The sequence below is a fragment of the Drosophila suzukii genome, chromosome 4 (genome assembly GCF_043229965.1).
Source record: "Drosophila suzukii chromosome 4, CBGP_Dsuzu_IsoJpt1.0, whole genome shotgun sequence".
NCBI classification, from domain to species: Eukaryota; Metazoa; Arthropoda; class Insecta; order Diptera; family Drosophilidae; genus Drosophila; species Drosophila suzukii.
Genome location: NC_092083.1, coordinates 2,514,233 through 2,539,696, shown reverse-complemented (window position 1 = coordinate 2,539,696; position 25,464 = coordinate 2,514,233). Strand labels below are relative to the sequence as shown.

Here is a 25,464-nt window from a genome sequence, read left to right as displayed (position 1 = left end):
TTTCAATATGCCCCGAAAAGGCTAAATACATGCGCCAATCAATTATGGCACCAATCAAATAGCCCGAGACTTTGTACTCTAACAAGGCATTAGCTCTTGCCAAGTTCCAATTGCCGTTCCTAAACTCCAAGCCTTTTGTTATCAAACTGCCGAGATTATCATTGAGAAATACCCGCAATACCAATGACCGCTAGCGTTCATAAATTGCTGATTTTCGCCGGGGACATCATTGAAAATACCGTTCCTACCGTTTCCTATTCGTTATTTCGGAGAGGAAGGAGCTGAATCTTGAAATAAATTTTACAAATCTGATCGTCTGCATCACGCCAGAAAATACGTGTTACGAGCTACAGGTACTTCTGATCCAATTATTTCTTCGGTGAATTTGGATAGACGAATTCAGCGACAGAAAAGAATGAATCTTTCTTTAGAGGTTTTGGACCTACTAGAATGCTCATCCAATCAGGATGACAACACTGCGCTCGAGGATGAAAGGCCTTTTAATGTATTCGATTTAGAACATTAAGACAACGTTGAGTTGGAAAACGAAGAGCAGGACTTTTTCTAATAGTTGTGTAAGAAAAACGTATTTTTTATTACTATTACATCGCCTTTGCACGAACACCGCCAAAGATTTAATTTATTATTCTTTGGGCCGCGGCTAACGGCGTTCATCTAAATTCACTCGCTAATTCTGGTATTTTCTCTGGCATTTCCTTAGCTCATCTGAGTACCGCGCTGAAAAAAGACCCGACGGCCTTATGCTAAAACTGTCGCATCCCGTTGTGAAATGAAATTTCAATTTGATTGAAAATTGGAACGCAATATGATTTGAACTTAGAACGCAAAAGTTTGGGCTTCGATCGTGAGAGTTTGAGCTTGAACGGAAGCTTGTGTTTACTTTACGATCTTAGCAGGACAGCCAAGCGCGGCCCTCGAATTTAATGGCAAAGGCAATATCGCTGAGATTGAATTTAAAAAAATTGTTTATTAATTCCAAAAGTGGAACAGTATCACGGGTTGGATAACTTGTACGAGTTTGGTTTGAAAAGTAACATTTTACTTTAAAAAGTTACGACAAGTTTAGCAGTAAGGAAAAACTTAAGAAGGATCGCAAAAACGACGATAGCAAATAGAAGACGACGACGAGAGCAAAACAAAATGCGGGGACAACTAGATCAATGGCTTGGTTGAGTCTTGTGAAGGAAGCCGAAGACGTCGCATCAAAAACCTCTAAACACTGTATTTTCGAAAAGCTGTAAATAATTATCTTGAACTTAACTTAAATGTTCTGATAAACTTTAACCTAAGCCAAACATAATTGGCGGAAAAACTTGAAGTAGGTTAGAAGTAAAGTCGGATAGATCTACTCGTCTAGTAATGTTGATCATATACTTTTTGGGATCGGAAACGTCTCCTTTAATGCGTTGTAAGCTTTTGACTGAAATTATACCCTCTCCAAGGGTATAAGAAATAAATTTAAAAATAAATTGAATTGAATTGAAAATTAAAGCCGCACACTGGCTGCATATCTCGACGGAGCACCTTACGTTTTATTGTATATCAATTGAACATAGCTTTTTAAGTCAAACATCAAAAGTTGGATACTATTCAAATAATACGTTAGGAAAATGCCATTAAAAAAAATAAACAAAGGATTGACCAAAAAAGGCACTGGGAAAAAAAATAAGAAGGATATTCAGTCTTTTAAAAAAGATGTAGAGACTGATAATCATAAAATATCTGTGGATGAACTGTTGGAGCGTTTAAAAACTGATCGCAACATGGTAGGGCGAAATTTCTTTTATTCATGTGTATTATTTCTTATAACATGTATGAATAGGGCTTGTCTTATTCAGAGGCAAAATTAAGATTGGAGGTAAATGGTCCTAATACACTATCGCCACAACCGCCAACACCAAAGTGGATCGTTTTTCTTAAGACAATGTTCGGTGGATTTGCTATATTACTTTGGACAGGATCTTTTCTTTGCTTCGCTGGATATCTTATTCAATTACAAACGCAGCATGAACCACCAGATGACAATCTCTATCTCGGGATCGCACTGGCCGTTTTGGTGATAGTCACTGGACTTTTTACATATTTTCAGGTAAATTATTTTATTTGGTTTGTTTATTGTGGGGGAAAGAATTTTTTAAAAGTTTAAAGTCTGAAATTTGCTTTATTCTGTTGAGCATATTAAAGTGACGAACGGAAAATGATTTGTTTTTTTAAAGAAATGTTGAACATTTACAACAATGGAATACAAATTTAGCTGTACACTTAAAATATATCTACATAGTTTCTGGGTTTTAATTCAAATGTTTATAATGACAGCTTTTTTATACCCGTTACAAGTATAATAAAAGGGTATACTAGATTCGTCAGAAAGTATGTAACAGGCAGAAAGAAGCGTTTCTGACCCCATAAAGTATATATATTCTTCATCAGGATCACTAGCCGAGTCGGTCTAGCCATGTCCGTCTGTCCGTCTGGCCGTCTGTCTGCTGAACGCTGAGATCTCGGAAACTATAGGAGCTACAATACTGGGATTAGGCATGCAGATTCCTGAGATTTCTGCGCAGCGCAAGTTTGTTTCAGCAATGTGCCACGCCCACTCTAACGCCCACAAACCGCCCAAAACTGTAACTCCTTCAGGATTGATGCTAGAATAAAAATGTTAACTGAAATATATTGTTCTCGTCAATGCATATCGATTAACTCAAAAAAAGTTTGCCACGCCCACTTTAACGCCCACAAACTTCAAAAAATCGTAAGTATGAACACGGATATCTCGGAAACTATCAAAGATAGGGAAATGGGATCTCAGATTTTAATTCCGCAGCGCAAGTTTGTCACGCGAATATGCCACGCCCACTCTAACGCCCACAAACCGCCCAAACCAGTGGGGCACACAATTTTCATGCCAGATAAAAAATTTTACTGAAATGTATTGGTTTCATCAATACCTATCGATTGATCCAAAAAGATCCAAGTTTGCCACGCCCACTCTAACGCCCATAACGCTTAAGTCTGTCTATCGCCCACATAACCATATATTGAGATCACGGGTAGGTGGCGCAAGTCAATCTCGCTTGCATATCTCCATTTCCCTTTGGTCCCTTTAGCTGAGTAACGAGTATCTGATTGTCAAGGTACTCGACTATAGCGTTCTTCCTTGTTAAATTTAATAATTATAACTCCAAGGGTATACAAGCTTCGGCTTGCCGAAGCTAACATCCTTTCTTGTTTAACATATGACCTACGCTTGGAAATAACATTTTTTAATTAGTTCTGAATTTCGAATTTAATTTTATCAAAATCGGACGACTATATCATATAGCTGCCATAGGAACGATTGGAAAATTGGTGGGAAAATAATATGAAACAAATTATAGCTTCGGTGTTTGTTAACATACAATTTCCTACACTTGCTTATTATTATAGCTTCGTTGTTTTTATACCCTTGCAGAGGGTATATTGATTTCAGTCAGAAGCTTGCAACGCATTAAGGGAGACGTTTCCGACCCCATAAAATATATTTATTCTTGATCAGCATGACTAGACGAGTCGATCTAGGCATGTCCGTCTGTCCGTCCGTTTGTCCGCAAACTAGTCTCTCAGTTTTAAAGCTATCGAGCTAAAACTTTCCCAAAAGTCTTATATCTTTTGCAGGTAGTATATAAGTCGGAACCAGCCGGATCGGACAACTATATCTTATAGCTCCCATAGGAAAATTCGGAAAAAAAATGTAAAAGAATTATATCTTTGGTGTTTTTTAACATATATCCTCCTAAGCTTGGAAATAACATTTCTTAATTAGTTTTGAATTTCGAATTAAATTTAATCAAAATCGGACGACTATATCATATAGCTGCCATATGAACGATCAGAAAATTGGTGGGAAAAGAATATGAAACAAATTATAGCTTCGGTGTTCCCTAATATATAACCTCCTACGCTTGGAAATGACATTTTTTAATTAGTTCTGAATTTCGAATTTTATTTTATCAAAATCGGATTACTATATCATATAGCTGCCATAGGAACGATCGTAAAATTGGTGGGAAAATAATATGAAACAAATTATAGCTTCGGTGTTTTTTAACATATAACCTCCTACGCTTGGAATTGGTGGGAAAATAATATGAAACAAATTATAGCTTCGGTTTTTTCTGACATATCTTATACTATTGGGAATATCATTTTTTGTATTTTTAAATTTAATAATTATAACTGCAAGCGTATACAAGCTTCGGCTTGCCGAAGTTAACTTCCTTTCTTGTTTGACATATTATATTACATTATTGGGAATATCATTTTTGTATTTTTAAATTTAATAATTATAATTGCAAGGGTATACAAGCTTCGGCTTGCCGAAGTTAACTTCCTTTCTTGTTTGAAAATAAGTTGCCTTATTGTACAAGTCTTCTAGGTTCCGAGAACGAGTATTCTCAAATTCAAGCATAAAATTGTTTTTAAGAGTAATATTACTCTTGCAGAGGGTATATTGATTTCAGTCAGAAGTTTGCAACGCAGTGAAGGAGACGTTTCCGACCCCATAAAGTATAAATATTCTTGATCAGGATCACTAGCCGAGTCGATCTAGCCATGTCCGTCTGTCCGTCTGTCTGTCTGTCCGTATGAACGCTGAGATCTCGGAAACTATAAGAGCTACAATACTGTGATTTGTTTCAGCAATGTGCCACGCCTACTCGAACCCACACAAACCGCCGAAAACAATGGCTCCTACAGTTTTGATGCTAGAATAAAAATTTTAACTGAAATGTATTGTTCTCATCAATACCTATCGCCCACTTTAACGCCCACAAACGTCAAAAAATCGTAAATATGAACGCGGATATCTCGGAAACTATCAAAGATAGAGAAATGAGATCTCAGACTTAGATTCCGTAGCCTTGTACGCAGCGCAAGTTTGTTACGCAAATATGCCACGCCCACTCTAACGCCCACAAAGCTTTAAAGGTTTTTGACTCCATGTAGTTAAAAGATAAAAAAAAGAAGGAAGAACGCTATAGTCGAGTACCTCGACTATCAGATACCAGTTACACAGCTAATTGGAGCAAAGGGAAATGGAGATATGCAAGCAGCAAAGCGAGATTGAAATGCGCCACCTACCGGCGGTCAACAGATTTAAGCGTTATGGGCGTTAAAGTGGGCGTGGCAAACTTTTTTTAAGGTCAATCGATATGTATTGACGAGACTAATACATTTCAGACACAATATTATTTAGTATGAAACTTGTGGGCGCCCTAATCGCGTATCAAACTTGCGCTGCGTACAAAGCTAAGGAATCTAATATATTACATTTATGATTTCGGCCAGCAACAGTAAATATTTATTTACCTACACGTAAATTTTCTGATGCAGCGTGCCGAATACATAAATTTAATATAGTTTATTTATTTTATCGAATGTAATACACCCAGAAAAAAATCCGTTCGAAACGTTCAAAAATCAAGACCAAACGTTGTCAAAAAGTGCGTGAGCCCGTTTGTTGACAGTTCATGAACGGTCGTTCGTAAAATGTGACCGAAACTTTAGGGTCGGGTTCCGAACGAATGGTGTCAGTTTAAGAACATTTCGGGCTTAACCTGAGAACATAAACATCTAAAAAAAAAAACGAGGTTGTGTACACGCTAGACTTTCTGGACGCCTGGTAGAGGGTAGAGGATTTATTTAATTTTCCACCTTATGTTTTGTTATTGCTAGAATTCAATGTATTTAGGATATTTTGCTGAAGACAAAGAATTTATTTATAAATAGAAGTACATATAAGCATTAGAAATAATATTTTAATAAAACTTACAATTCACAACCGTCTTCTCGCGGACTCGAACCTGTGCTACCAAGTGTCGGAGGCGGACGCTCTAGCAGCTGGACCACCAAGCGAATTTTTCTAGTGCGGACAATCGGGGCACTAGACCTACATACATGATTTTATGAACGATGTTGATAGTTTATCGATTTCGATAGACTTTAACGCGTCTATCGCAGCTTTTTCATGAACGGCGTTCGATATCTGAGAACATTTTTCGCAATTTGGAACCAAGTTGTTCGTCGGTAGAAATTGTTACCAACTCCGTTCGATTTTCGTGAACAAACGTTCGAAATGTGAGAACTAAAAATGGAGAACGGATTGTTCGCATTTCATGAAAAATGTTCTTGATTTTTTTCGTTCTTTTTTTTCTGGGTGTATCATTTTTCGTCACAATTGTTGATATCAGAAATTTTTGTTAAAGGCGCGTTCGCCACTACTTTTTACCACGTTAAGAGGTGTTTATACCCGTTACTCGTAGAGTAAAAGGGTATACTAGATTCGTCGGAAAGTATGTAACAGGCAGAAGGAAGCGTTTCCGACCCCATAAAGTATATATATTCTTGATCAGGATCACTAGCCGAGTCGATCTAGCCATGTCCGTCTGTCCGGATGAACGCTGAGATCTCGGAAACTATAAGAGCTAGGGTATTGAGATTTGGCGTGCAGGTTCCTGAGCTTCTTACGCAGCGCAAGTTTTTTTCAGCAAAGTTCCACGCCCACTCTAACGACCACAAACCGCCCAAAACTGTGGCTCCTACAGTTTTGATGCTAGAACACAAATTTTAACTGAAATGTATTGTTCTCATCAATACCTATCGATTGACCCAAAAAAAAGTTTGCCACGCCTACTTTAACGCCCACAAGCCGCCCAAACCTGTGACGCCCACAATTTTCATGCTAGATAAAAACTTTTAACTGAAATGTATTGCACTCGTCAAAACTTATCGATTGATCCAAAAAAAATTTGCCACGCCCACTCTACCGCCCGTAACGCTTAAATCTGTCTACCGCCGGAAGGTTGCGCATTTTAATCTCGCTTTGCTGCTTGCTTATCTCCATTTAGCTGAGTAACGGGTATCTGATAGTCGAGGTACTCGACTATAGCGTTCTTCCTTGTTCTATTCTATTCTATTCCATCTTCATACATTAAAAAGTTCTGGGAAATTATTGAAATCGACGACGTCGTGTTGTGCGAGGTGTGCAATCTTGGGAACAGTCGCTTTGCTGCTTGCATATCTCCATCTGCATCTCCCTCGTACTCCCCTTAGCTGAGTAACGGGTGTCTGACAGTCGAGGCCGTCGACTCTAGCAAATTATCTTGATTGCGTTACGGCCCTGGGATTTTGGTCGTATTAAACGATTGAGCTGAAAAACAATTGTTCTACAACTTTCGGAAAACCCCTATATTTTAGTAGGATAAAGGGTAGAAATAGCTTAAATTCGAAGGGACACAGCTCCACCTTATGCTAAGGACATGTTTTACATGTCATTGGAATGATACGGTTAAGATCTAAACACTTTACTTTGACATAATTTGTATACCCGTTACTCGTAAAGTAAAAGATTATACTAGATTCGTCGGTAACAGGTAAAAGGAAGCGTTTCCGACCCTATAAAGTATATATATTCTTGATCAGCATCACTAGCCCAGTCGATCTAGACATGTCCGTCTGACCGTCTGTCTATCCGGCCGTATGGACACTGAGATCTCGGAAAGTATAATAGTTTGTTTCAGCAAGGTACCAACCCCACTCTAACGCCCGTACAACGAAATGCCATAACGCGAAAAGCCATTCAGCAGCCACATGTTTTTATTATCAATTTTCAATTTTCAACCCATCCAGCTATACGCGGATTAAGTTCGGTTTTATTAAGTGCTAGTCTGAGAGACTTACAGTCAATTATAGTCTTGAAATGTCTACCAAATAAATATATTCAAAATCTGCACAATGCGTGCACAATGGCCATAATTTCAAGCTCAAAACTATAACACTTCGATTAAGCAATGGTTGTTCGCTTGGAAAAATAAAAAATGGGGTCCAATTTTCCATCTTCTTTCTTTTGCAGCATTACGGCTCCGAAGCCAAGAAAGCTGGCATCGCAGTGTAGCTCTACTTTGTCTTTGTGGTTGTATAAGGGTAACACTGGTGCTTCAACTAACTTAATTTTAAGCATCATAAAACAGTTCATTTTCTTTTCTCCATAATGCAATTTTTTGTCTTTTCTCAAAAGATCATATATTGGCTAGAGTCGAGAAATCTTTAATTAATCTGCGGAAATAAGAACATAGGCACACAAAACTTTGAACATGTGTGTTTTTCTGGGATTGGAAAATTTTGAATTGCCTCTAATCCTTTATCATCAGCTTTAATGCCCTCTCCGCTTATAATAAAAACCTAAATATTTAATACTTTATTGGAGGAAATCGCATTTATCGTCAATCGTCAAAAAGTTTTTCAAATTTGTTTACCCCTTACTCGTAGAGTAAAAGGGTATACTAAATTCGCCGAAAAGTATGTAGCAGGCAGAAGGTAGCGTTTCCGACCCCATAAAGTATATATATTCTTGATCAGGATCACTAGCAGAGTCGAGCTAGCCATGCCCGTCTGTCCGTATGAACGCTGAGATCTCGGTAACTATAAGAGCTAGGCTATTGGGATTTGGCATGCAGATTCCTGATCATCTTGCGCAGCGAAAGTTTGTTTCTCACTCTAACAATTTTATGCTAGAATAAAAATATTAACTGAAATGTATTATTCTCATCAATACCTATCGATTGACCCAAAAAAATGTTTGCCACTCCCATTTTAACGCCCACAAACTTCAAAAAATCGTAAATGTAAACGCGGATATCTCGGAAAGTATCAAAGATAGAGAATGGGGATTCAGATTTAGATTCCTTAGCCTTGTACGCAGCTCAAGTTTATGACGCGAATATGCCACGCCCACTCTAACGCCCAAAAACCGCACAAACCCGTGGCGTCCACAATTTTCATGCTAGATAAAAAATTTAACTGAACGCTATAGTCGAGTACCTCGACTATCAGATACACGTTACTCAGCTAATGGGACCAAAGGGAAATGGAGATATGCAAGCAGCAAAGCGAGATTAAAGTGCGGCACCTACCGGCAGTAGACAGATTTAAGCGTTATGGGCGTGTGAGAGGGGGCATGGCAAATTTTTTGGATCAATCGATAGGTATTGACGAGACCAATACATTTCAGTTAAAATTTTGTATCTAGCATGAAAATGGTGGGCGCCACAGGCGTTGGCGGTCTGTGGGCGTTAGGGTGGGCGTGGCACTCTGCTGAAACAAACTTGCGCTGCGCAGGAATCTCAGGAATCTGCATGCCTAATCCCAGTATTGTAGCTCTTATAGTTTCCGAGATCTCAGCGTTCATACGGACAGACGGATAGACGACTCGGCTTTTGCTCTACGAGTAACGGGTATAAAAACACCAAAGATATAATTTTTTAAAATTTTTGTTCCGATTATTCCTATGGGAGCTATAAGATATAATTGTCCGATCCGGCTGGTTCCGACTTATATACTACCTGCAAAGAAATACGACTTTTGGGAAAGTTTCAGCCTGATAGCTTTAAAACTAGGAGACTAGCTTGCGTAGAAACGGACGGACAGACGGACATGGCTAGATCGACTCGTCTAGCCATGCTGATTAAGAATATATATACTTTATGGGGTCGGAAACGTATGCTTCACTGCGTTGCAAACTTCTGACTGAAATCAATGTACCCTCTGCAAGGGTATAATTACTTTTGAAAACAATTTTATGCTTGAATTTGAGAATACTCGTTCTCGGAACCTAGAAGACTTGTACAGGAACTAAGGCAACTTATTTTCAAACAAGAAAGGAAGTTAACTTCGGCAAGCCGAAGCTTGTATACCCATGCAGTTATAATTATTAAATTTCAAAATACAAAAAATGATATTCCCAATAGTATAAGATAATATGTCAGAAAACACCGAAGCTATAATTTGTTTCATATTATTTTTACTAATTTTCCGATCGTTCCTATGGCAACAATATTGTATAGTCGTCCGATTTTGATAAAATTAAATTTAAAATTCAGTACTAATTAAAAAATGTTATTTCCAAGTGTAGGAGGTTATATGTTAACAAACACCGAAGCTATAATATGTTTTATATTATTTTCCCACCAATTTTCCGATCGTTCCTATGGCAGCTATATGATATACTCGTTCGATTTTGATTAAATTAAATTCGAAATTCAAAACTAATTAAGAAATGTTATTTCCAAGCGTAGGAGGTTATACGAGTATGTTAAACAAGAAAGGAAGTTAACTTCGGCAAGCCGAAGCTTGTATACCCTTGCAGTTATAATTATTAAATTTAACAAGGAAGAACACTATAGTCGAGTACCTCGACAATCATATACTCGTTACTCAGCTAAAGGTAGAGTTAGAGTGGGCGTGGCGCTCTGCTGAAACAAACTTTCGCTGCGCAGAATAGCCAATAGCCTAGCTCTTAATAAAAGAGTATAATAGATTCGTTGGAAAGTATGTATCAGGTAGAAGGAAGCGTTTCCGACCCAATAAAATATATATATATTTGATCAGGATCACTAGCCGAGTCGATCTAACCATGTCCGTCTGTCTGTATGAACGCTGAGATCTCAGAAACTTTAAGAGCTAGAATGTTGGGGCTTGGCATGCAAATTCTTTGACTTCCTGTGCATCGCAAGTTTGTTTCAGCTGAGTTTCAGCCCATCTACATGCCAAAAATTGTTTAAACCGGACTAGACTAACTAACGAGTATTTAATAGTCGAGGCAACCGACTATAGCGATTTCTTTTGTTATTTATATATTTTTTTTATTAGATGGCTAAAAATTATCTCCTAACATTAGAATGCACATAAAATTGAAATTACAAATCTAATAAGTCGAGATGTGTATTTAAAATTACAAAATATACAAGCTTTTGTAGTGGTTACAAACTGCTCCAAATGGTTAATGTTGGGCGAAATTCGACCTGCATAATAGCAAACGATACAATGTTTTGTTAGTGTACGGGTCACCAAGTTCTTGTGACCGTCGCTTTATTAAAGCTTAGACAACCTTGGCTTTGATTACTATTGCAGTAACGTGGCTACTGAAGCATAATTTATAATCAAAAAGGACTCCTAGGACACTTGAAGTGGTAAAGCGATCAAGATAGTGTAGGAAGATTTGGTGTGATTAGCCACAGGTCTTAAGATCAGCTGTTTTCTGGTGGTAGATGGTGGATGCGTTCTGTGAGAATCGGAGTTTCACATTTCTCAAAAATCCCAACCGTTTCCAACGCATGGACTTTATGGGAAGATAGTATGAGTTTTCATTTGGAATTGTTTCGGAAATGGAGATTATTGGTGCGGCACTTCTAAAATTTGTTGCGTTCAAGTTGTAAGTGTGACTGTAGGTACCAATCTGAATAGGTAAAACAGAAAAATTTAATTGAGATTTTGATTCGATTCTCCATTTTAACTACATGTCAAAAATTGTTCATTTCGGGCCATTCATTAAAAAGTTATAAGCAAATAAAGTGTACAATCTTGGGAACAGACGCTACTGCTACTTGTATAACTCCATCTCCCTCGCACTCCCTAAGTGCTCCCAGTAGGCTTAGCTGAGCAACGGGTATCTGATAGTCGATGGCATCGTGCGCTTTTGTGCAAATAGTGGTTACCAACTGATACTTACATTATTAGTTAGGTATTGTTGAATGCAGTTTTCCATATTTGACTTAAAGCAGACAAACCAGTGCGAAGGCCAGTTTGTCAAAAGCCAAAAACCCTTGCATTATTAGTATATTAGTTTCGAGACTAGCATACTTCAAGAACCACATTAAAATATACAGGAACCAATTTAACATATCATTGTTCCTGTTATAATCTTTTCTTTTCTATGGTTCTATGTGGTAAAATTTAGAAGATTGCTAGTACTGGACAACTAACTTGCAAATGTTTGACAGCTTTAAACAATAAATAAATCTTATTTTATTTTACTCCTTAGGTTCATAAATCGTCATCTATAATGGATTCATTTAAAAACCTTGTTCCACAGTATGCTACTGTTATCCGAGATGGCGAAATAAGCACTGTTCCCTCAGATGAAATAGTAAAGGGAGATATTGTGGAAGTAAAATTTGGAGATCGAGTCCCAGCTGACATTCGAATATTAGAGGCTCATGGCTTAAAAGTAGATAATTCTTCTTTGACTGGGGAATCGGAGCCTCAAGTTAGATCTTCAGAATTTACACATGAAAATCCACTCGAAACAAGAAATTTGGCATTTTTTTCTACAAATGTACTTGAAGGTACTTGCCGTGGCGTTGTCATTGCTACGGGTGACAATACAGTAATGGGACGAATTGCAAACTTAGCAGCAGGTCTAGATGACGCACAATCGCCTATTTCCAGGGAAATACAACTATTTATTCGTTTTATTACAATTTTTGCAGTAATACTTGGACTATCTTTTTTTGGAATTAGTTTAATGCTAGGTTATGGTTTTATTGACGCAGTTGTGTTTCTTATTGGCATTATAGTTGCAAACGTTCCTGAAGGTCTACTTGTAACTGTAACTGTATGCTTAACCCTTACTGCCAAACGTATGGCTTCAAAAAATTGTTTGGTTAAGAATTTAGAAGCCGTGGAGACTTTAGGGTCGACATCAACAATCTGTTCTGATAAAACAGGAACTTTGACACAGAATCGAATGACAGTTGCCCATTTGTGGTATGATCACACAATAACGGAATCTGATACTACCGAGTCTTTCCGGGGATCACATTTTAAAATTGAGGATAAATCGTTTAATGCTCTTCTTCTGTGTGCTGCTCTTTGCAATTCGGCAGAATTCAAGGGTGGACAAGAAGACATACCAGTTTTTAAAAAAGATGTTAATGGAAACGCATCTGAGGCAGCCCTTTTGAAATTCGCCGAGACGATTTTGGGAGGTGTTGGAGCAGTTCGCCAAAAGCATACAAAAATGACTGAAATTCCATTTAATTCAACAGAAAAGTACCAAGTTTCCGTTCACGAATATAATTCAATCGATGGATATTTTATAGTTGAAATGAAAGGAGCCCCAGAAAGAATTTTGGATCGATGTGATATGATAATAATTCAGGGGCAATCCGTAGAACTTACACCTACATTAAGAACGGAATTCGAAGAGGCATATTTGGAGATGGGCGGTATGGGTGAAAGGGTTTTAGGATTCGCAGATCTTAAACTTTCTATGTCTCAGTATCCAAAATCTTACGAGTTTAGCACAGAACCTCCAAATTTTCCCATAGAAAATCTTCGTTTTTTAGGACTAATATCCTTAATAGACCCACCTCGTGCGGCAGTTCCAGACGCGGTAGCGAAATGCCGCTCAGCTGGTGTACGCGTAATTATGGTAACTGGTGATCATCCTATTACAGCTAAAGCTATAGCCCGTAGCGTAGGTATTATTACGAAGCCCACTGCTGAGGATATTGCCAAACAACGTGGCGTCAAAGTAAATGAGGTCGATCCTCGACAAGCTAGTGCTATTGTGGTGCATGGTGGTGAGCTTCGTGAGATGAAATTGGAAGAATTAGATGCTGTTATTTACTATCACAACGAAATTGTTTTTGCACGAACGTCACCACAACAAAAGTTAATAATCGTGGAAGCTTGTCAAAGACGTGGTGAAATTGTTGCCGTTACTGGTGATGGTGTTAATGACTCGCCGGCTTTAAAAAGAGCTGATATTGGTGTTGCAATGGGCATTTCTGGATCTGATGTTTCTAAGCAGGCAGCGGACATGATTTTGCTAGATGATAATTTTGCATCAATAGTTGTGGGTATTGAAGAAGGACGGATTATATTCGACAACTTAAAAAAATCCATCGCTTATACGTTGACATCGAATCTTCCGGAAATAATGCCGTTCTTATGTTTTGTTATGTTTGATATACCTTTAGCTCTAGGCACAATAGCGATTCTGTGCATCGATATTGGCACTGATATGCTCCCTGCAATATCTCTGGCTTACGAAAAAGCGGAATCAGATATAATGTCTCGTATGCCGAGAGATCCATTTGAAGACCGTTTGGTAAATAAAAAGTATGACTTCTTAAAAGTAATTATGAAATATTGGGTTAAAATATTGCATTATTAGGTTAATTCTAATGGCTTACTTGCAAATTGGAGTAATACAAACGGTCGCTTGTTATTTTACATTTTTTGCAATAATGGCTGAACATGGGTTTCCCCCTTCTAGACTTGTTGGAATTAGAGGAGCGTGGGACGCAAAAGAAGTTGAAGATCTTGAAGATGGTTACGGGCAAGAATGGGTAATATTGTTGCATTCTTACTACAATGATATATTTTCTAATATTGTTATTTTGTTTTTAGACCTATAGAGAACGTAAGGTTCTGGAGTATACTGCTGGCACCGGCTTTTTTGTCTCTATTGTAGTAACACAGGTTTTTGACCTTTTAATATGTAAAACTCGTCGAAACTCAATACTGCAACAAGGTATGGGCAATCATGTACTTAACTTCGCGTTGGTTCTTGAAATTATCATTGCTTGCCTTCTTTGCTACGTGCCAGTATTTGAAAAAACATTAAGAATGTATTCCATAAAGTAGGTAATAACACTAACCTTAAATAGTTAATAACTAATTTTTTTCAGATTTATCTGGTGGATATACGCATTCCCTTTCGGCTTATTAATTTTTTTGTTTGATGAAGGTCGTCGGTTTCTTATAAGAAGGAATCCAGGTGGTTGGGTGGAGCAAGAAACATATTATTAATTTATGTGATTTACCAATCTAGATATACCAATAAAATTCTGTCGCTTGTTGTGTGTGATTAGGATTTAAAGAAAATGCAACTTTGTAATATCCATATCAATAATTTTGAAAATGAACGAAATAAAAGTGAATGGATTTGTATACCCTTGCAGTTATAATTATTAAATTTAATTCTAAATTCTTAAAAATACAAAAATTATATTCCCAATAGTTTAAGAAATTATGTCAGAAAACACTAAAGCTATAATTTGTTTCATATTATTTTTCCATCAATTTTTTGATCGTTCCTATGGCAGCTATATGATATAGTCGTCCGATTTTATTAAAATTAAATTCAAAATTCAGAACTAATTATAAAATGTTATTTCCAAGTGTAGGAGGTTATATGTTAACAAACACCGAAGCTATAATATGTTTTATATTATTTTCCCACCAATTTTCCGATCGTTCCTATGGCAGCTATATGATATAGTCGTCCGATTTTGATAAAATTTTATTTGAAATTCAAAACTAATTAAAAAATGTTATTTCCAAGCTTAGCTGGTTTTATGTTAAAAACAAGAAAGGAAGTTAGCTTCGGCAAGCCGACGCTTGTATACCCATGCAGTTGTAATTATTAAATTTAAAAATACAAAAAATTATATTCTTTATAGTATAAGATAATGTCAGAAAACAACGAAGCTATAATTTGTTTATCTATTTTAATTAGCTATTACCAATTTACTTTACCATAGACAACAAATCAAACAAGGAAGAACGCTAAAGTCGATATATATATATCCGTTATATGGCGATATGCAAGCTGCAAAAAAGGATTGTAATGCGCCACCTACCCGCGATCTCAATATATGGTTATGTGGGCAGCAGGCAGATTTAAGCGTGACTCGGCTAGTGATCCTGGTCAAAAAAATACACTTTATAGGGTCTTAAAGTCTTCCTTCTAACAGTTACATACTTTTCGACGAATCTGAAGTACCCTTTACTCTACGAGTAAAGGGGTTAATTATATGTTTATCATTTCTTTTATTAACTATTGGCTTTTAACTTCCTATAAAATGGTCCGACTTAAACAATTTGTACATGGATATTTATAATAATAACAAAGCCCCACTACAAACGTAAAAAAATGTTTAAAAAGTGGAGGCGGCTACTATAACCAAGCCTAAAATACTTGGATGTCTGACTGACCACCGGCTATCCTGCAAAGAACATCCAACGTGCGAGAAATATGGAAAATATTCGGGGTCCAAGGCAAACAGGGCGTAGATTACACTGCTCCCATATGTGCCCGTTCCACTAAACATGTAAGTTTTGCGCAGGAAGTGCTCTACGGGTATGCGTTGGTAATATCAGGAATCGTACCAACAGGTAGCACAGGGGCACAACTGCAGATGCCCTCCGGAAGAGGTGTAGAGAACAAACCATTTTTAAGTGGCGAGGGAGATGGATAAATGGTAGCAAAGGGAGATGGACGTGTAAGCTTATCCCAGAACTGCCGAGATGGCTGGATAGGAAGCATGGACATGTGGACTTCTACCTAACACAACTGTTTACAGGATATGGATGCTTTAGACAGTATCTAAAAAGGTTTAAGCATAAAGTTACCCGTACTGTTCACTCTGCGAGTCGTATAATGAAAATGCAGAACACGTGTTTTTTGTCTGTCCGACATTCGAAAATTAACGAAGAGATTTCAGCATGAGGGTGGGGAGGACGCCAGCAGATTGTAACGTGGTGAACATTACGAGTATGCTCGAATCTGCTGCATTCAACATGGTTTCAATAGTACTTAAAAACTGCGTACCGCAGAAAGACTGTGTAATTTCAATAGGATCAGATCCTAGTGAGCCCCCTGTCGAAATAATACCTAAAGGAAGTACCGCCGGGAGGCGGTGGTTTTTGGGTTAGAGTCCCAGAATTCGGCAAGCTATCTGAGCTTCGAGCTCGCTGTTGAGGCTTTGAAACATCCTCTAAGAAAAAGCACACATAGCGCAAAAAAAATATGAAATAACACTATTGTCGACAGCCTCGACTATTAGATACCCGATACTGAGCTAAAGAGAGTGCGAGGAATATATCACTATGGACGGCAGGCTACGTAGTGACGAAGCGCATCAGGAGAGTGTGCGGAGGCGACTACTATATATAGTGCCGAATTGAAAATCTGCTCTGATAGTCCGATCTTAGCGACCACGGACCAAAAAATATTGCAAAAACTTAAAGCATTTTATACCAAGACTTTAAGAAAATCAATTTGCTTGGAAGAAAGGCAATGAAAGTATAAAGGTATAAATTAAGAAAATTGGAGCTGTTGGGGCCAGTTAGGGTGCGTGGGCCAATTCATTTGACTTTTTGGATTCCTGGAACAATTCTCGTCGGATGACACCTACTTTGTTTCCGATGTTCCGTTAGGTAGTTTGTTATACAAATACAAAGATTTTGGGGGACTTTTTTAAATGAAAATTGTATTCTGTTTGTCAGTTAGTCAAAACGTGTGTTTGCTCCAAAACATTGTTTAGTCGATCTGAACATTTTAGATGGTGTTAAACAGCTTAATAAGAAACTATAGTTTTACCACTATATACTTGTGCTGTGTGTCGTTGAAAAGGTACTTTGTGTGTACAGTTGTACTGTTGCGAAATAAATCCATATAAAGTTTAAAAATTATGGCCGACTTTTAATGTTTTTTTAAATTTTTTAACTGTAGACTGTATAGCCCTTAAAATTCCTCAGCTTCTGATATGTAACACATTGTTGTTATAAGCCACGTTTAAAAGTTATTAATGAATGAAAACAGCCACCAGGTCAGAACATCTAAACTGTCTGAGCATTGAACTATGTGTATATCCAAACACTATATTAAGGTCCTGGAAACATTGCAATGGTGCCGAATAGCTCAATATAAGAAACAATAGCTCTAACCTTTTTAAATACCCGCTAGTTTAGCAAAAATAGCTGAAAAATTGCCTGATTTACAGGCATGTGCTGTGTGTCGTTAAAGAGGTTTAATGTTATATTTTCAAACCGCGATTTCACAAATAAAACACTTTAGGATCAAAGTCTATGTTTCCAGATAAGCCTATATACGTCTATATTAACATAATTTAATGCCCATAGCCCTGCAACAAAATCACTGTCGAGCAGTCTCATTAAAGCTTTAAGTGTTTTGTTACAGTGTCTAAACTTACAGATATTTTCTTCAAACCGTTTTTTTATGATTTTAGTCAGAAGATTGCAAAGCAGTGATGGAGACGTTTCCGACCCCATGAATATATGTATTCTTGATCAGCATCACTAGACGAGTCTAGCTAGCTATGTCCGTCTGTCCGTTTGTCCGTTTCTACGCATAACTAGTATCTCAGTTTTAAAGCTATCGGTATGAAACCATCCCGAAAGTCTTATTTCTATTGCAGGTAGTATATAAGTCGGTACGAGCCGGATGAGACAACTATATCCTACAGCTTCCATAGGAATTATAAAAAAAATTGAAGCATCTGTTACGTAGGCTTATTAGTGCCCGAGTCCGGACAGGGACTTGGGCCGAGGGAGAGGCGTCCGATTGTTCAGGCACCATTTGCCGGCATAAGCTACGTCTCTCCTTTCCAGCATATATTATACTAGTCCGTAAAGTTCGTCAGTCGTCTGTCCACTCTGCCCCAAGTTTAGCTGTCGCTTGATCGCAATACGATCGGGCTGTGTTTCGGTTATATTTCCTCCCCTTTACACATTCGTTGCCAAATGAATCGTAAAGTTCGTCAGACGTCAGTCCTTGCAAGACGATCCCCTATTGTCAAGGTTGTTATGTCATTGTTCTTGACCTACTCCACTTCTCGCGTCAGCACACCCCCCTGGTAAAGTTCTGGCACTCCATGGTTTTGATATAATAATTTTATTTAATTTATTGAGTAATATATATCAGCGGGCGCCCGTGGATGAATAAATTAATTTATTTGTCAATTATTTTTATTAGCGAAAAGTATCGAAGTTACCACCTCTTAGGGCAGTTGCACATACAACTACAAGGCTAATACTTGCCGCTGATAAGTTTATAGTAGTCTATATAACTGTAGGATACTGCACGAATACTTATATATGTACGTTTATAAGAAAGGAACCGTGTTCCGACAAGCTTACCCCCTCTTTAAATCCTGGGCAATGAGATCTCGACGCTTCGGATCCTGGGCTTTCGAAAATATTATATTGGATATATATATAAAATATACGTGCACCAAAATAAGGCTGTTCTTAAGTATACCAATTATCTTAAACACAAAATATATAGATATATTATGCCAAAGGCATGCGACTTCTTGAACGGCTGGTGGAGGAACTCGCCTTCTCTAATAGTTCATCATGATTCGCATTTTGTCTATCGATTCGTTTGGTTTAAATGTATTTTTGACGCATTTTTGAATGCTTCCAATATTATACTTAAGGATATTGGTCTTTGGGTACGCATAGGTTCACTTAAGCTTTGATTGGCTCTATTAACATATTTATATTGCATCACTACATTCTCCCAAGTATGCTTTTGGTCACTACGCCTCTGAACGGGTGGCTCCTTAAGCTGAAAAATTTTCAGGAGCATGGTGATCACGGGTACTGCGACCACAAACATCACAGTATGTCGGATGTCGTTCTTATTGTTGATCCTCTCCACGTTCTTTGATGACAATAAAGTGGAGCCGTGTGCAGATGCCAAGAATTAACGGTACCAGGAGCCCTATATAAGTGGGCCCAGCGCTGAACCAAGATCAGTCGATCACGAGGAGTCAAACCGCTAAGATCAATCAGATACCAAAGTGAACAGTCAGTCAACCAAACAAACTACAAGGGAGCTACAACAAGTCGAGTCGTCGGAAAAGCAGCGCCGTGGGAGCTTACGAGGAGCAAGATTGCTACGTCGAGACATTCGGGATTGGGATACCAGGAATCTCCGAATTGAGACGCAGGTAGCTGAGGTCCAGAGGGCATCACACGGCTAGATCAAGGCGGTCGGCTTATCCCTATCAACTAAGCGGTCACGTTTATATAAATTCGGTGAGACGAACACACAATCTCCTGAGCTAGACGCACGAATCTCGTAGCGAGCAGACACAAAAATCAGTTCGTTACAGCTTTTACTTGGTTGTCGGTATGGATCGGATTAACTAGGTGTTCCCACATAGGATTACTATTTCCTAATATCTGCTATTTTGGGAGTCAACGACCGGCTGTTGCACTTTGCCAGCTACCTGAGTATGGTTACCAAAATGTCGATCGATGCCGTTGTTCTGGCCACGCGATAAATTGCCGAATTGCATTTTCTTCTGCCCTTACCAGGCTGAGTCTGGTTAGTCAAATGCACCACTCCCCAGTCTCAAGATTCGTCGTTGAATTTGTATGTGAATCTTTCTATGTGGAGGGCGTACGTAACAGGCCATAAAGAAATGACTTCGTTGAGAGATCCTTGATCAGCTCCAAATGGATAGCTTTTGTGGGAAAGCAAACGAAGACGCAAAAGTAACATTTTACTGGAGGAATGGCCCGCAAAAATCAATGCATAAAATCCATCAATTCGCTCCTTTACAAGATCCTCCGTTATATAAAATCTAGCGATGAATTCCTCAGCCGGCCATCCATTCTAAGAAGCCCAAACTGGTCAATGAAGGGCAAAATGGTCATTTGGCATTGAAGACATTCCACATGCTAGCGTTTTGATTGAATATTGTTTTGCGTTGTTTTCCATTTTTTTCGGAGCAACTGAATTTGCACGTCCTCCGCATTCGGATACGATCAGCTGTTGGCTCCAGCGATTAGCTAAGTGAATAGGAATCCGCTTAAAGGTGCAATATCGAATTTTAAGCGGCTGTGTACAGAGGGTATAAACCGGATGACTCCAAAATGAACCAAGGAAAATTTCTAAAATTGTAAAGCCTAGTTCTCACATTGACAAAAACCGCGGGCTAGCCATAGGAGTGACCGAGAGGCAAATACGCTGCTAACGCTTTTCGTCGGGTCTGTTTTTCAGTGCGGTACTCAGATGAGCTATGGAAATATGAGAAAAAATACCAGATTGAGTGAGTGAATTTCGATGAAAGTTGTTAGCCGAGGCCTAAAAAACAAGAAATTGAGTTGTGCGAAAGCGGTGTGGAAACTAAACATTAAAAATGGAATGAACTTGAAGTGCTGGAGGAGATCCACTAAAGAATCCCACTGGGAAGGAACATGCCAAGAGGGACTTCGCTCCCTTCATCGACATCCAGCCGGGCGTGTCCTCGCAAAGAAATTAAGTTCTGATCAAAAGAACTTGGTTAAGTTGTACCAATAGAAGTATATTTTTAGCACAACCCCCAGAACGATCTCCGACGAGCTCTCCATTGGAGAACCACAGGACTTCACCTCCATCAGCTTGGCAGCTAAAGCATCCATTACCATGCTGGGCGGCATTCTGCAGCATCAGGAGGAACCCCGTTCGGAATCCGGCTCCCACTTCCTCAAGGTCCTATATGCCTATTGGGATGCAGAACTGGACTGCAGATAGTTCGGGGAAAATGGAGAAGCATCCGTGGGACGCGAAGATGGCGATGGTGTTTCCATTGGCAAACGGGTTTGCAAGAGCTAAAGTAAACAACATTTTCAAATAATAAATTTATTTAAAATTTATCTTTATTTAATTCCCTTTTATATATGGATAGAAACAAAATTTAAACTTTTGGGAGACTAAAGCGCAGCATACTTCCGGAATCCTTCTTCAAGGAATCCTTCCGCATTGACAGGAAATCATTTCAGCAGTTGGTGCGGCTGCCACCAGGTCTATCAAAAAAGGACACAGTGTTTCGACCAGCCATCCCATTGGATAAAAGTATTGATGATTGATTGATAGTTCTGTATTCCATGGATGACTCAAGCGACAGAGGGCAATATTCGCTTGAGTCATCCTCGAATACAGAACTATTGGCAGAATATTCGGCAACAATAGTATGAAAATTCAGCATCGAAGTCATATCTTTTATGGCCCCCGACTACTTGTCCCCAAACTTTTTGAACAAAGAGAAGATTCAAGAATGTGTGAGAGAATTTCAGAAATTAGGATTCCCACAATGCTTTGCAGCAATTGCTAAACTCCATTCCATCATCTCCCCCCACAAATACAACAGGAATTGGCTGGCATACCCTGACCAAGTTATTTTTCTGTCTGCTGTGAAGAGAATCATTCGATTAAAATTGGTAAATAAATAAAACGCAATACAGGTGTTCCGGGCATCCCTGGTGAAAAGTGCTGGGTATTGGTGATGGAAAATTACACAAAATCTACTTTGTATCCCTGTAACGCGTGTTTTTCCTCTCTCCTCTTCCCTACAGTAAATGGATGCAAGCTCGACGCGTATATAATGGAAACGGTAAAAGGTCAGACAGTCAATTTGGCACAGTTAAAATTTAAAAATTAAAACTAGTTTCACACTTTTGTGAGTATGTGTAAAATTTGTATAATATATATATGATATTCGGAAGTGAATAGACCTGAATCGGGGAGACGACATTTAGTGGAGGAAGAAGCGGAGCCAGCAGGAAGACAAACTTTCAGCAAGGAAATTGGGCACTCATTCCTGGGTTGCTTCAGGTTCTTATCCCCAGATAATTAACTAATCATCCACAATTTTCCTACACGTCGAGCCAATATCTTCAAGAGCCAAAATATAAAAATAAAATTGATGTCAATATACTTTTATTTGTTAAATGTCATATTTATTTAAACTATTTATTTTTTCCACCTATCAATACTGGCAATCTTATTATTTAATAATATATTTAAATATGTTTCTTGTAAACGTAAATGTTACAATTTAAGAACATACTTTGGAAATACAATGTGCTAGATTGATTCTAGGGGGTTAAGATGAGTTAAACGGTCCACATAGAGAAATTGGGGCTTTGTTCCAACCGTATAGTTCAGCTATGCAGGTTCTAAATCCGTCATGAAAGAAAACGTTGTGTACATTTTAAATTCCGTTTTTTATTGTCGTCTGCTGCGTGTGCAAATATACACCGCGCGAAAAGCAGGACGCGATAATTTATCAGGTAGAATGAAGCGTTTCCCACTCTAACGCCAATAACAATAAAAGTTCTTTAAAAGATTTTGTTAAAGTGTAAATTAAATGTTGAGGGCTGTGCTAGTGTTCAAATTGGTTTTAATCCGGATATTTAAGTAGGATTCTCGAAAGCTTAAGATCTTACATTTTGAAAAAAAAACTAATTGTCTTTAAAAAAGTCTTTTCGGGTGCAAAAAAAATATAAAAAACTCGACCAAGACATGCATCAACCCCCTTAAGATTAGAAATTAATTATATTGACAACTCAATTTATGTTAAAACTGCAAAGTATAAAAACTTTAATTAGAGTATTTATTATTTATTTTAATATTTTTTTCAGTGTACCAAAACATGTCCCATTTAAATAAATTTTAATTGACATAAAAGAGAATCGTGGTTGGAAGATAAATATTATCTTTCGCAGAGTTATTCTAAAAAGAGGTTTATCGTTGATGCAGAGAAAGTTTCTAGCACTTTTATATATTTTTAAGAACTTATTATATACAATATAAATACATATATTTATGAACATTTTGGAGCTTAATTTGAATACAGAACTAATTATTATAAAGATACATTGATCAGTTCTTTACTCGCTGAAAAATTTTACAAACGTTAGTAACACGAAGGCAAAATGCACAACACGTTCGCAAATACACTAATTTTGCTATATACATTTGACCAAAATTCGATCTTTAATTACTATCGGACTTCTGACAAAGAAATAATACTTTAAAATTTTTTTAGATTTGTAAGTTTTTGAGTCTTGGTCGCTCTATTGGCCGTTGCTAACCATTTTTAATTTTTTAGATAATGTTGCGTCAATGAAAATATATGGTAATTGGAAGCGTGAGTGGGTGGTTTAGGACTTCCTATTCCGAGCGTGTTTAACCACTAATTTCCTCGTTTTTCTTAAAAGATCATTAAACACTACCAACAACATTGTCCACTTAAAAAAAATACCAAAATTAAAAATCAATATTTTGTGTTTAAAATAGACTATTACTAATTTTAATAATTCTCTCTCTAAACTATCGCAAAATGTTATCACGACTTTCGAATTTAAGGCTGGACATATTGTGTTGTCATAATAGTAAGTAAGTATTTACGAAAATAAATAATTTTAAGCATTTTAACAAAAATGTTGTGTATTTTCTCTTCGTTATAAAAGCGATAGGGTATTGTTCTTATATTACAAAGCCTGCTTCTTGTACATGTATGTTCTTTTTTTAAAGTAAAATTTTGACATTTAGCAATAAATTAATATTATTCTTGCTAAAAGAAAAAATGGAAAATTAATATTTTTTATAGTCAAAACCATTCCTAAAAAAACATGTGTGTGTCAGCAATTAGATGTTCCGTCACCGTCAAGTGTAACACCAACATTTTCTAACTTTCGAGAAAGTTGCATCTTCCGGCAATTTATATCATTTTCGAGAGCTTCCATAATCTTTAATAATAGATAAAAGCAAAAGATTAGGAAAACAAGAAAATACATCATAAAAGAAATCCGCTTACCTGATCCTTGTATTTTGTTATATAAATATATAACTCTTTTAACGCAGAAATGGTGTCAAATTCATCATTCTGCCTTACTGATAGTTGTTGCATTGCTGTACTCATTTCCTGGTCGCTTATTTGTGGAAGCCTTGACACATCTCGGTAAAATTCCTTAACCATAATTCTATAGTTTGGAATATCCTGCATGCAGAAAAAATTTAAAGGTTTTATTAATTAGTCTTTAATTTAAACAAACGTAGAATCACTGTGGACGGCAGGCCGCGCCCTTTAAGTGTTCGCGGGGATACTACTATATACATTTGCAGAATTGAAATTCTGCTACGATGCTATATATACAAGGGTGGTCAAAAGTATTTTCACAAAAAAAAAGTTAAATATTTTCATAATTTGAACTTACATCTTGTTAACTTTGGCATCAATGGAAAGGTAATTTAAATGCCGTTTGAATGATACAATACATTTCTTAACACATTCAGTACTTATTGAAAAGGACGAATTTGTGTGAAAATGTCCTTTTTGAACTTTTTTCCTCGACTTGAAAACTTAAATTTTTTGATGCAAAAAGTTTCTTCAAACAAAAATAATAGTAACTGCAAAAAGAATTTTTCAAAAATCATTTTGCTTATATTTTTTATGGTTTTTTAAAGGTGACACTGTCGGAAAAAATTTGTATGAAAAAGAGAAAAATATGCCTAAAATGCATGTTTCTAAGCATTTTCAAAAAATCATAAAAAATATAAGGAAAATGATTTTTGAAAAATTCTTTTTGCAGTTACTATTATTTTTGTTTGAAGAAACTTTTTGCATCAAAAAATTTAAGTTTTCAAGTCGAGGAAAAAAGTTCGAAAAGGACATTTTTACACAAATTCGTCCTTTTCAATAAGTACTGAATGTGTTAAGAAATGTATTGTATCATTCAAACGGCATTTAAATTACCTTTCCATTGATGCCAAAGTTAACAAGATGTAAGTTCAAATTATGAATATATTTAACTTTTTTTTTGTGAAAATACTTTTGACCACCCTTGTATATAAATTATACCAGTATATTTTTTGTGCATCATAGTTTCAATATCCGGTTTAATATGTGTTTTTAAATTTTTTATTCAAGACTCAATGGATAGTCGTCGTTTCTTAAGTTTTATATAAATCCCAAAATTATGATTATATGTTGAGTTTTATTTTCAGCTGAAGAAATAATGATTACTCTATGAGTTCTA

At 37.2% G+C, this 25,464-nt stretch overlaps 2 protein-coding genes across 2 annotated transcripts in view; one reads left to right on the top strand and one right to left on the bottom strand.

The window, feature by feature from the left end:
* Positions 1 to 1,572: 1,572 nt before the first annotated feature.
* On the top strand, positions 1,573 to 14,753 carry JYalpha. The gene is made up of 6 exons (XM_017088749.4): positions 1,573 to 1,787; positions 1,844 to 2,110; positions 11,876 to 13,959; positions 14,015 to 14,189; positions 14,251 to 14,483; positions 14,532 to 14,753. The coding sequence occupies exons 1-6, from the start codon at positions 1,632 to 1,634 to the stop codon at positions 14,650 to 14,652; spliced, it is 3,036 nt and encodes a 1,011-aa protein (XP_016944238.1). The 5' UTR covers positions 1,573 to 1,631; the 3' UTR covers positions 14,653 to 14,753.
* Positions 14,754 to 22,355: 7,602 nt separating this feature from the next.
* PlexB (plexin B) overlaps positions 22,356 to 25,464 on the bottom strand; it is a 31,057-nt gene continuing 27,948 nt past the window's right edge. The window contains exons 4-5 of the mRNA XM_017088640.4: positions 24,243 to 24,425; positions 22,356 to 24,174 (exon numbers count right to left, since the gene is read on the bottom strand). Coding sequence (XP_016944129.1) covers positions 24,067 to 24,174; positions 24,243 to 24,425 — 291 coding nt within the window. The 3' untranslated portion in view covers positions 22,356 to 24,066. The remainder of the gene's footprint in view (positions 24,175 to 24,242; positions 24,426 to 25,464) is intronic.

Bases quoted from the DNA above. Each gene is read 5' to 3' on its own strand.
- JYalpha (XM_017088749.4), top strand. From the start codon at position 1,632: ATGCCATTAAAAAAAATAAACAAAGGATTGACCAAAAAAGGCACTGGG. The intron at 1,788-1,843 runs GTAGGGCGAAAT...ATGTATGAATAG, and splicing joins TAAAAACTGATCGCAACATG to GGCTTGTCTTATTCAGAGGC. The intron at 2,111-11,875 runs GTAAATTATTTT...TTTACTCCTTAG, and splicing joins GACTTTTTACATATTTTCAG to GTTCATAAATCGTCATCTAT.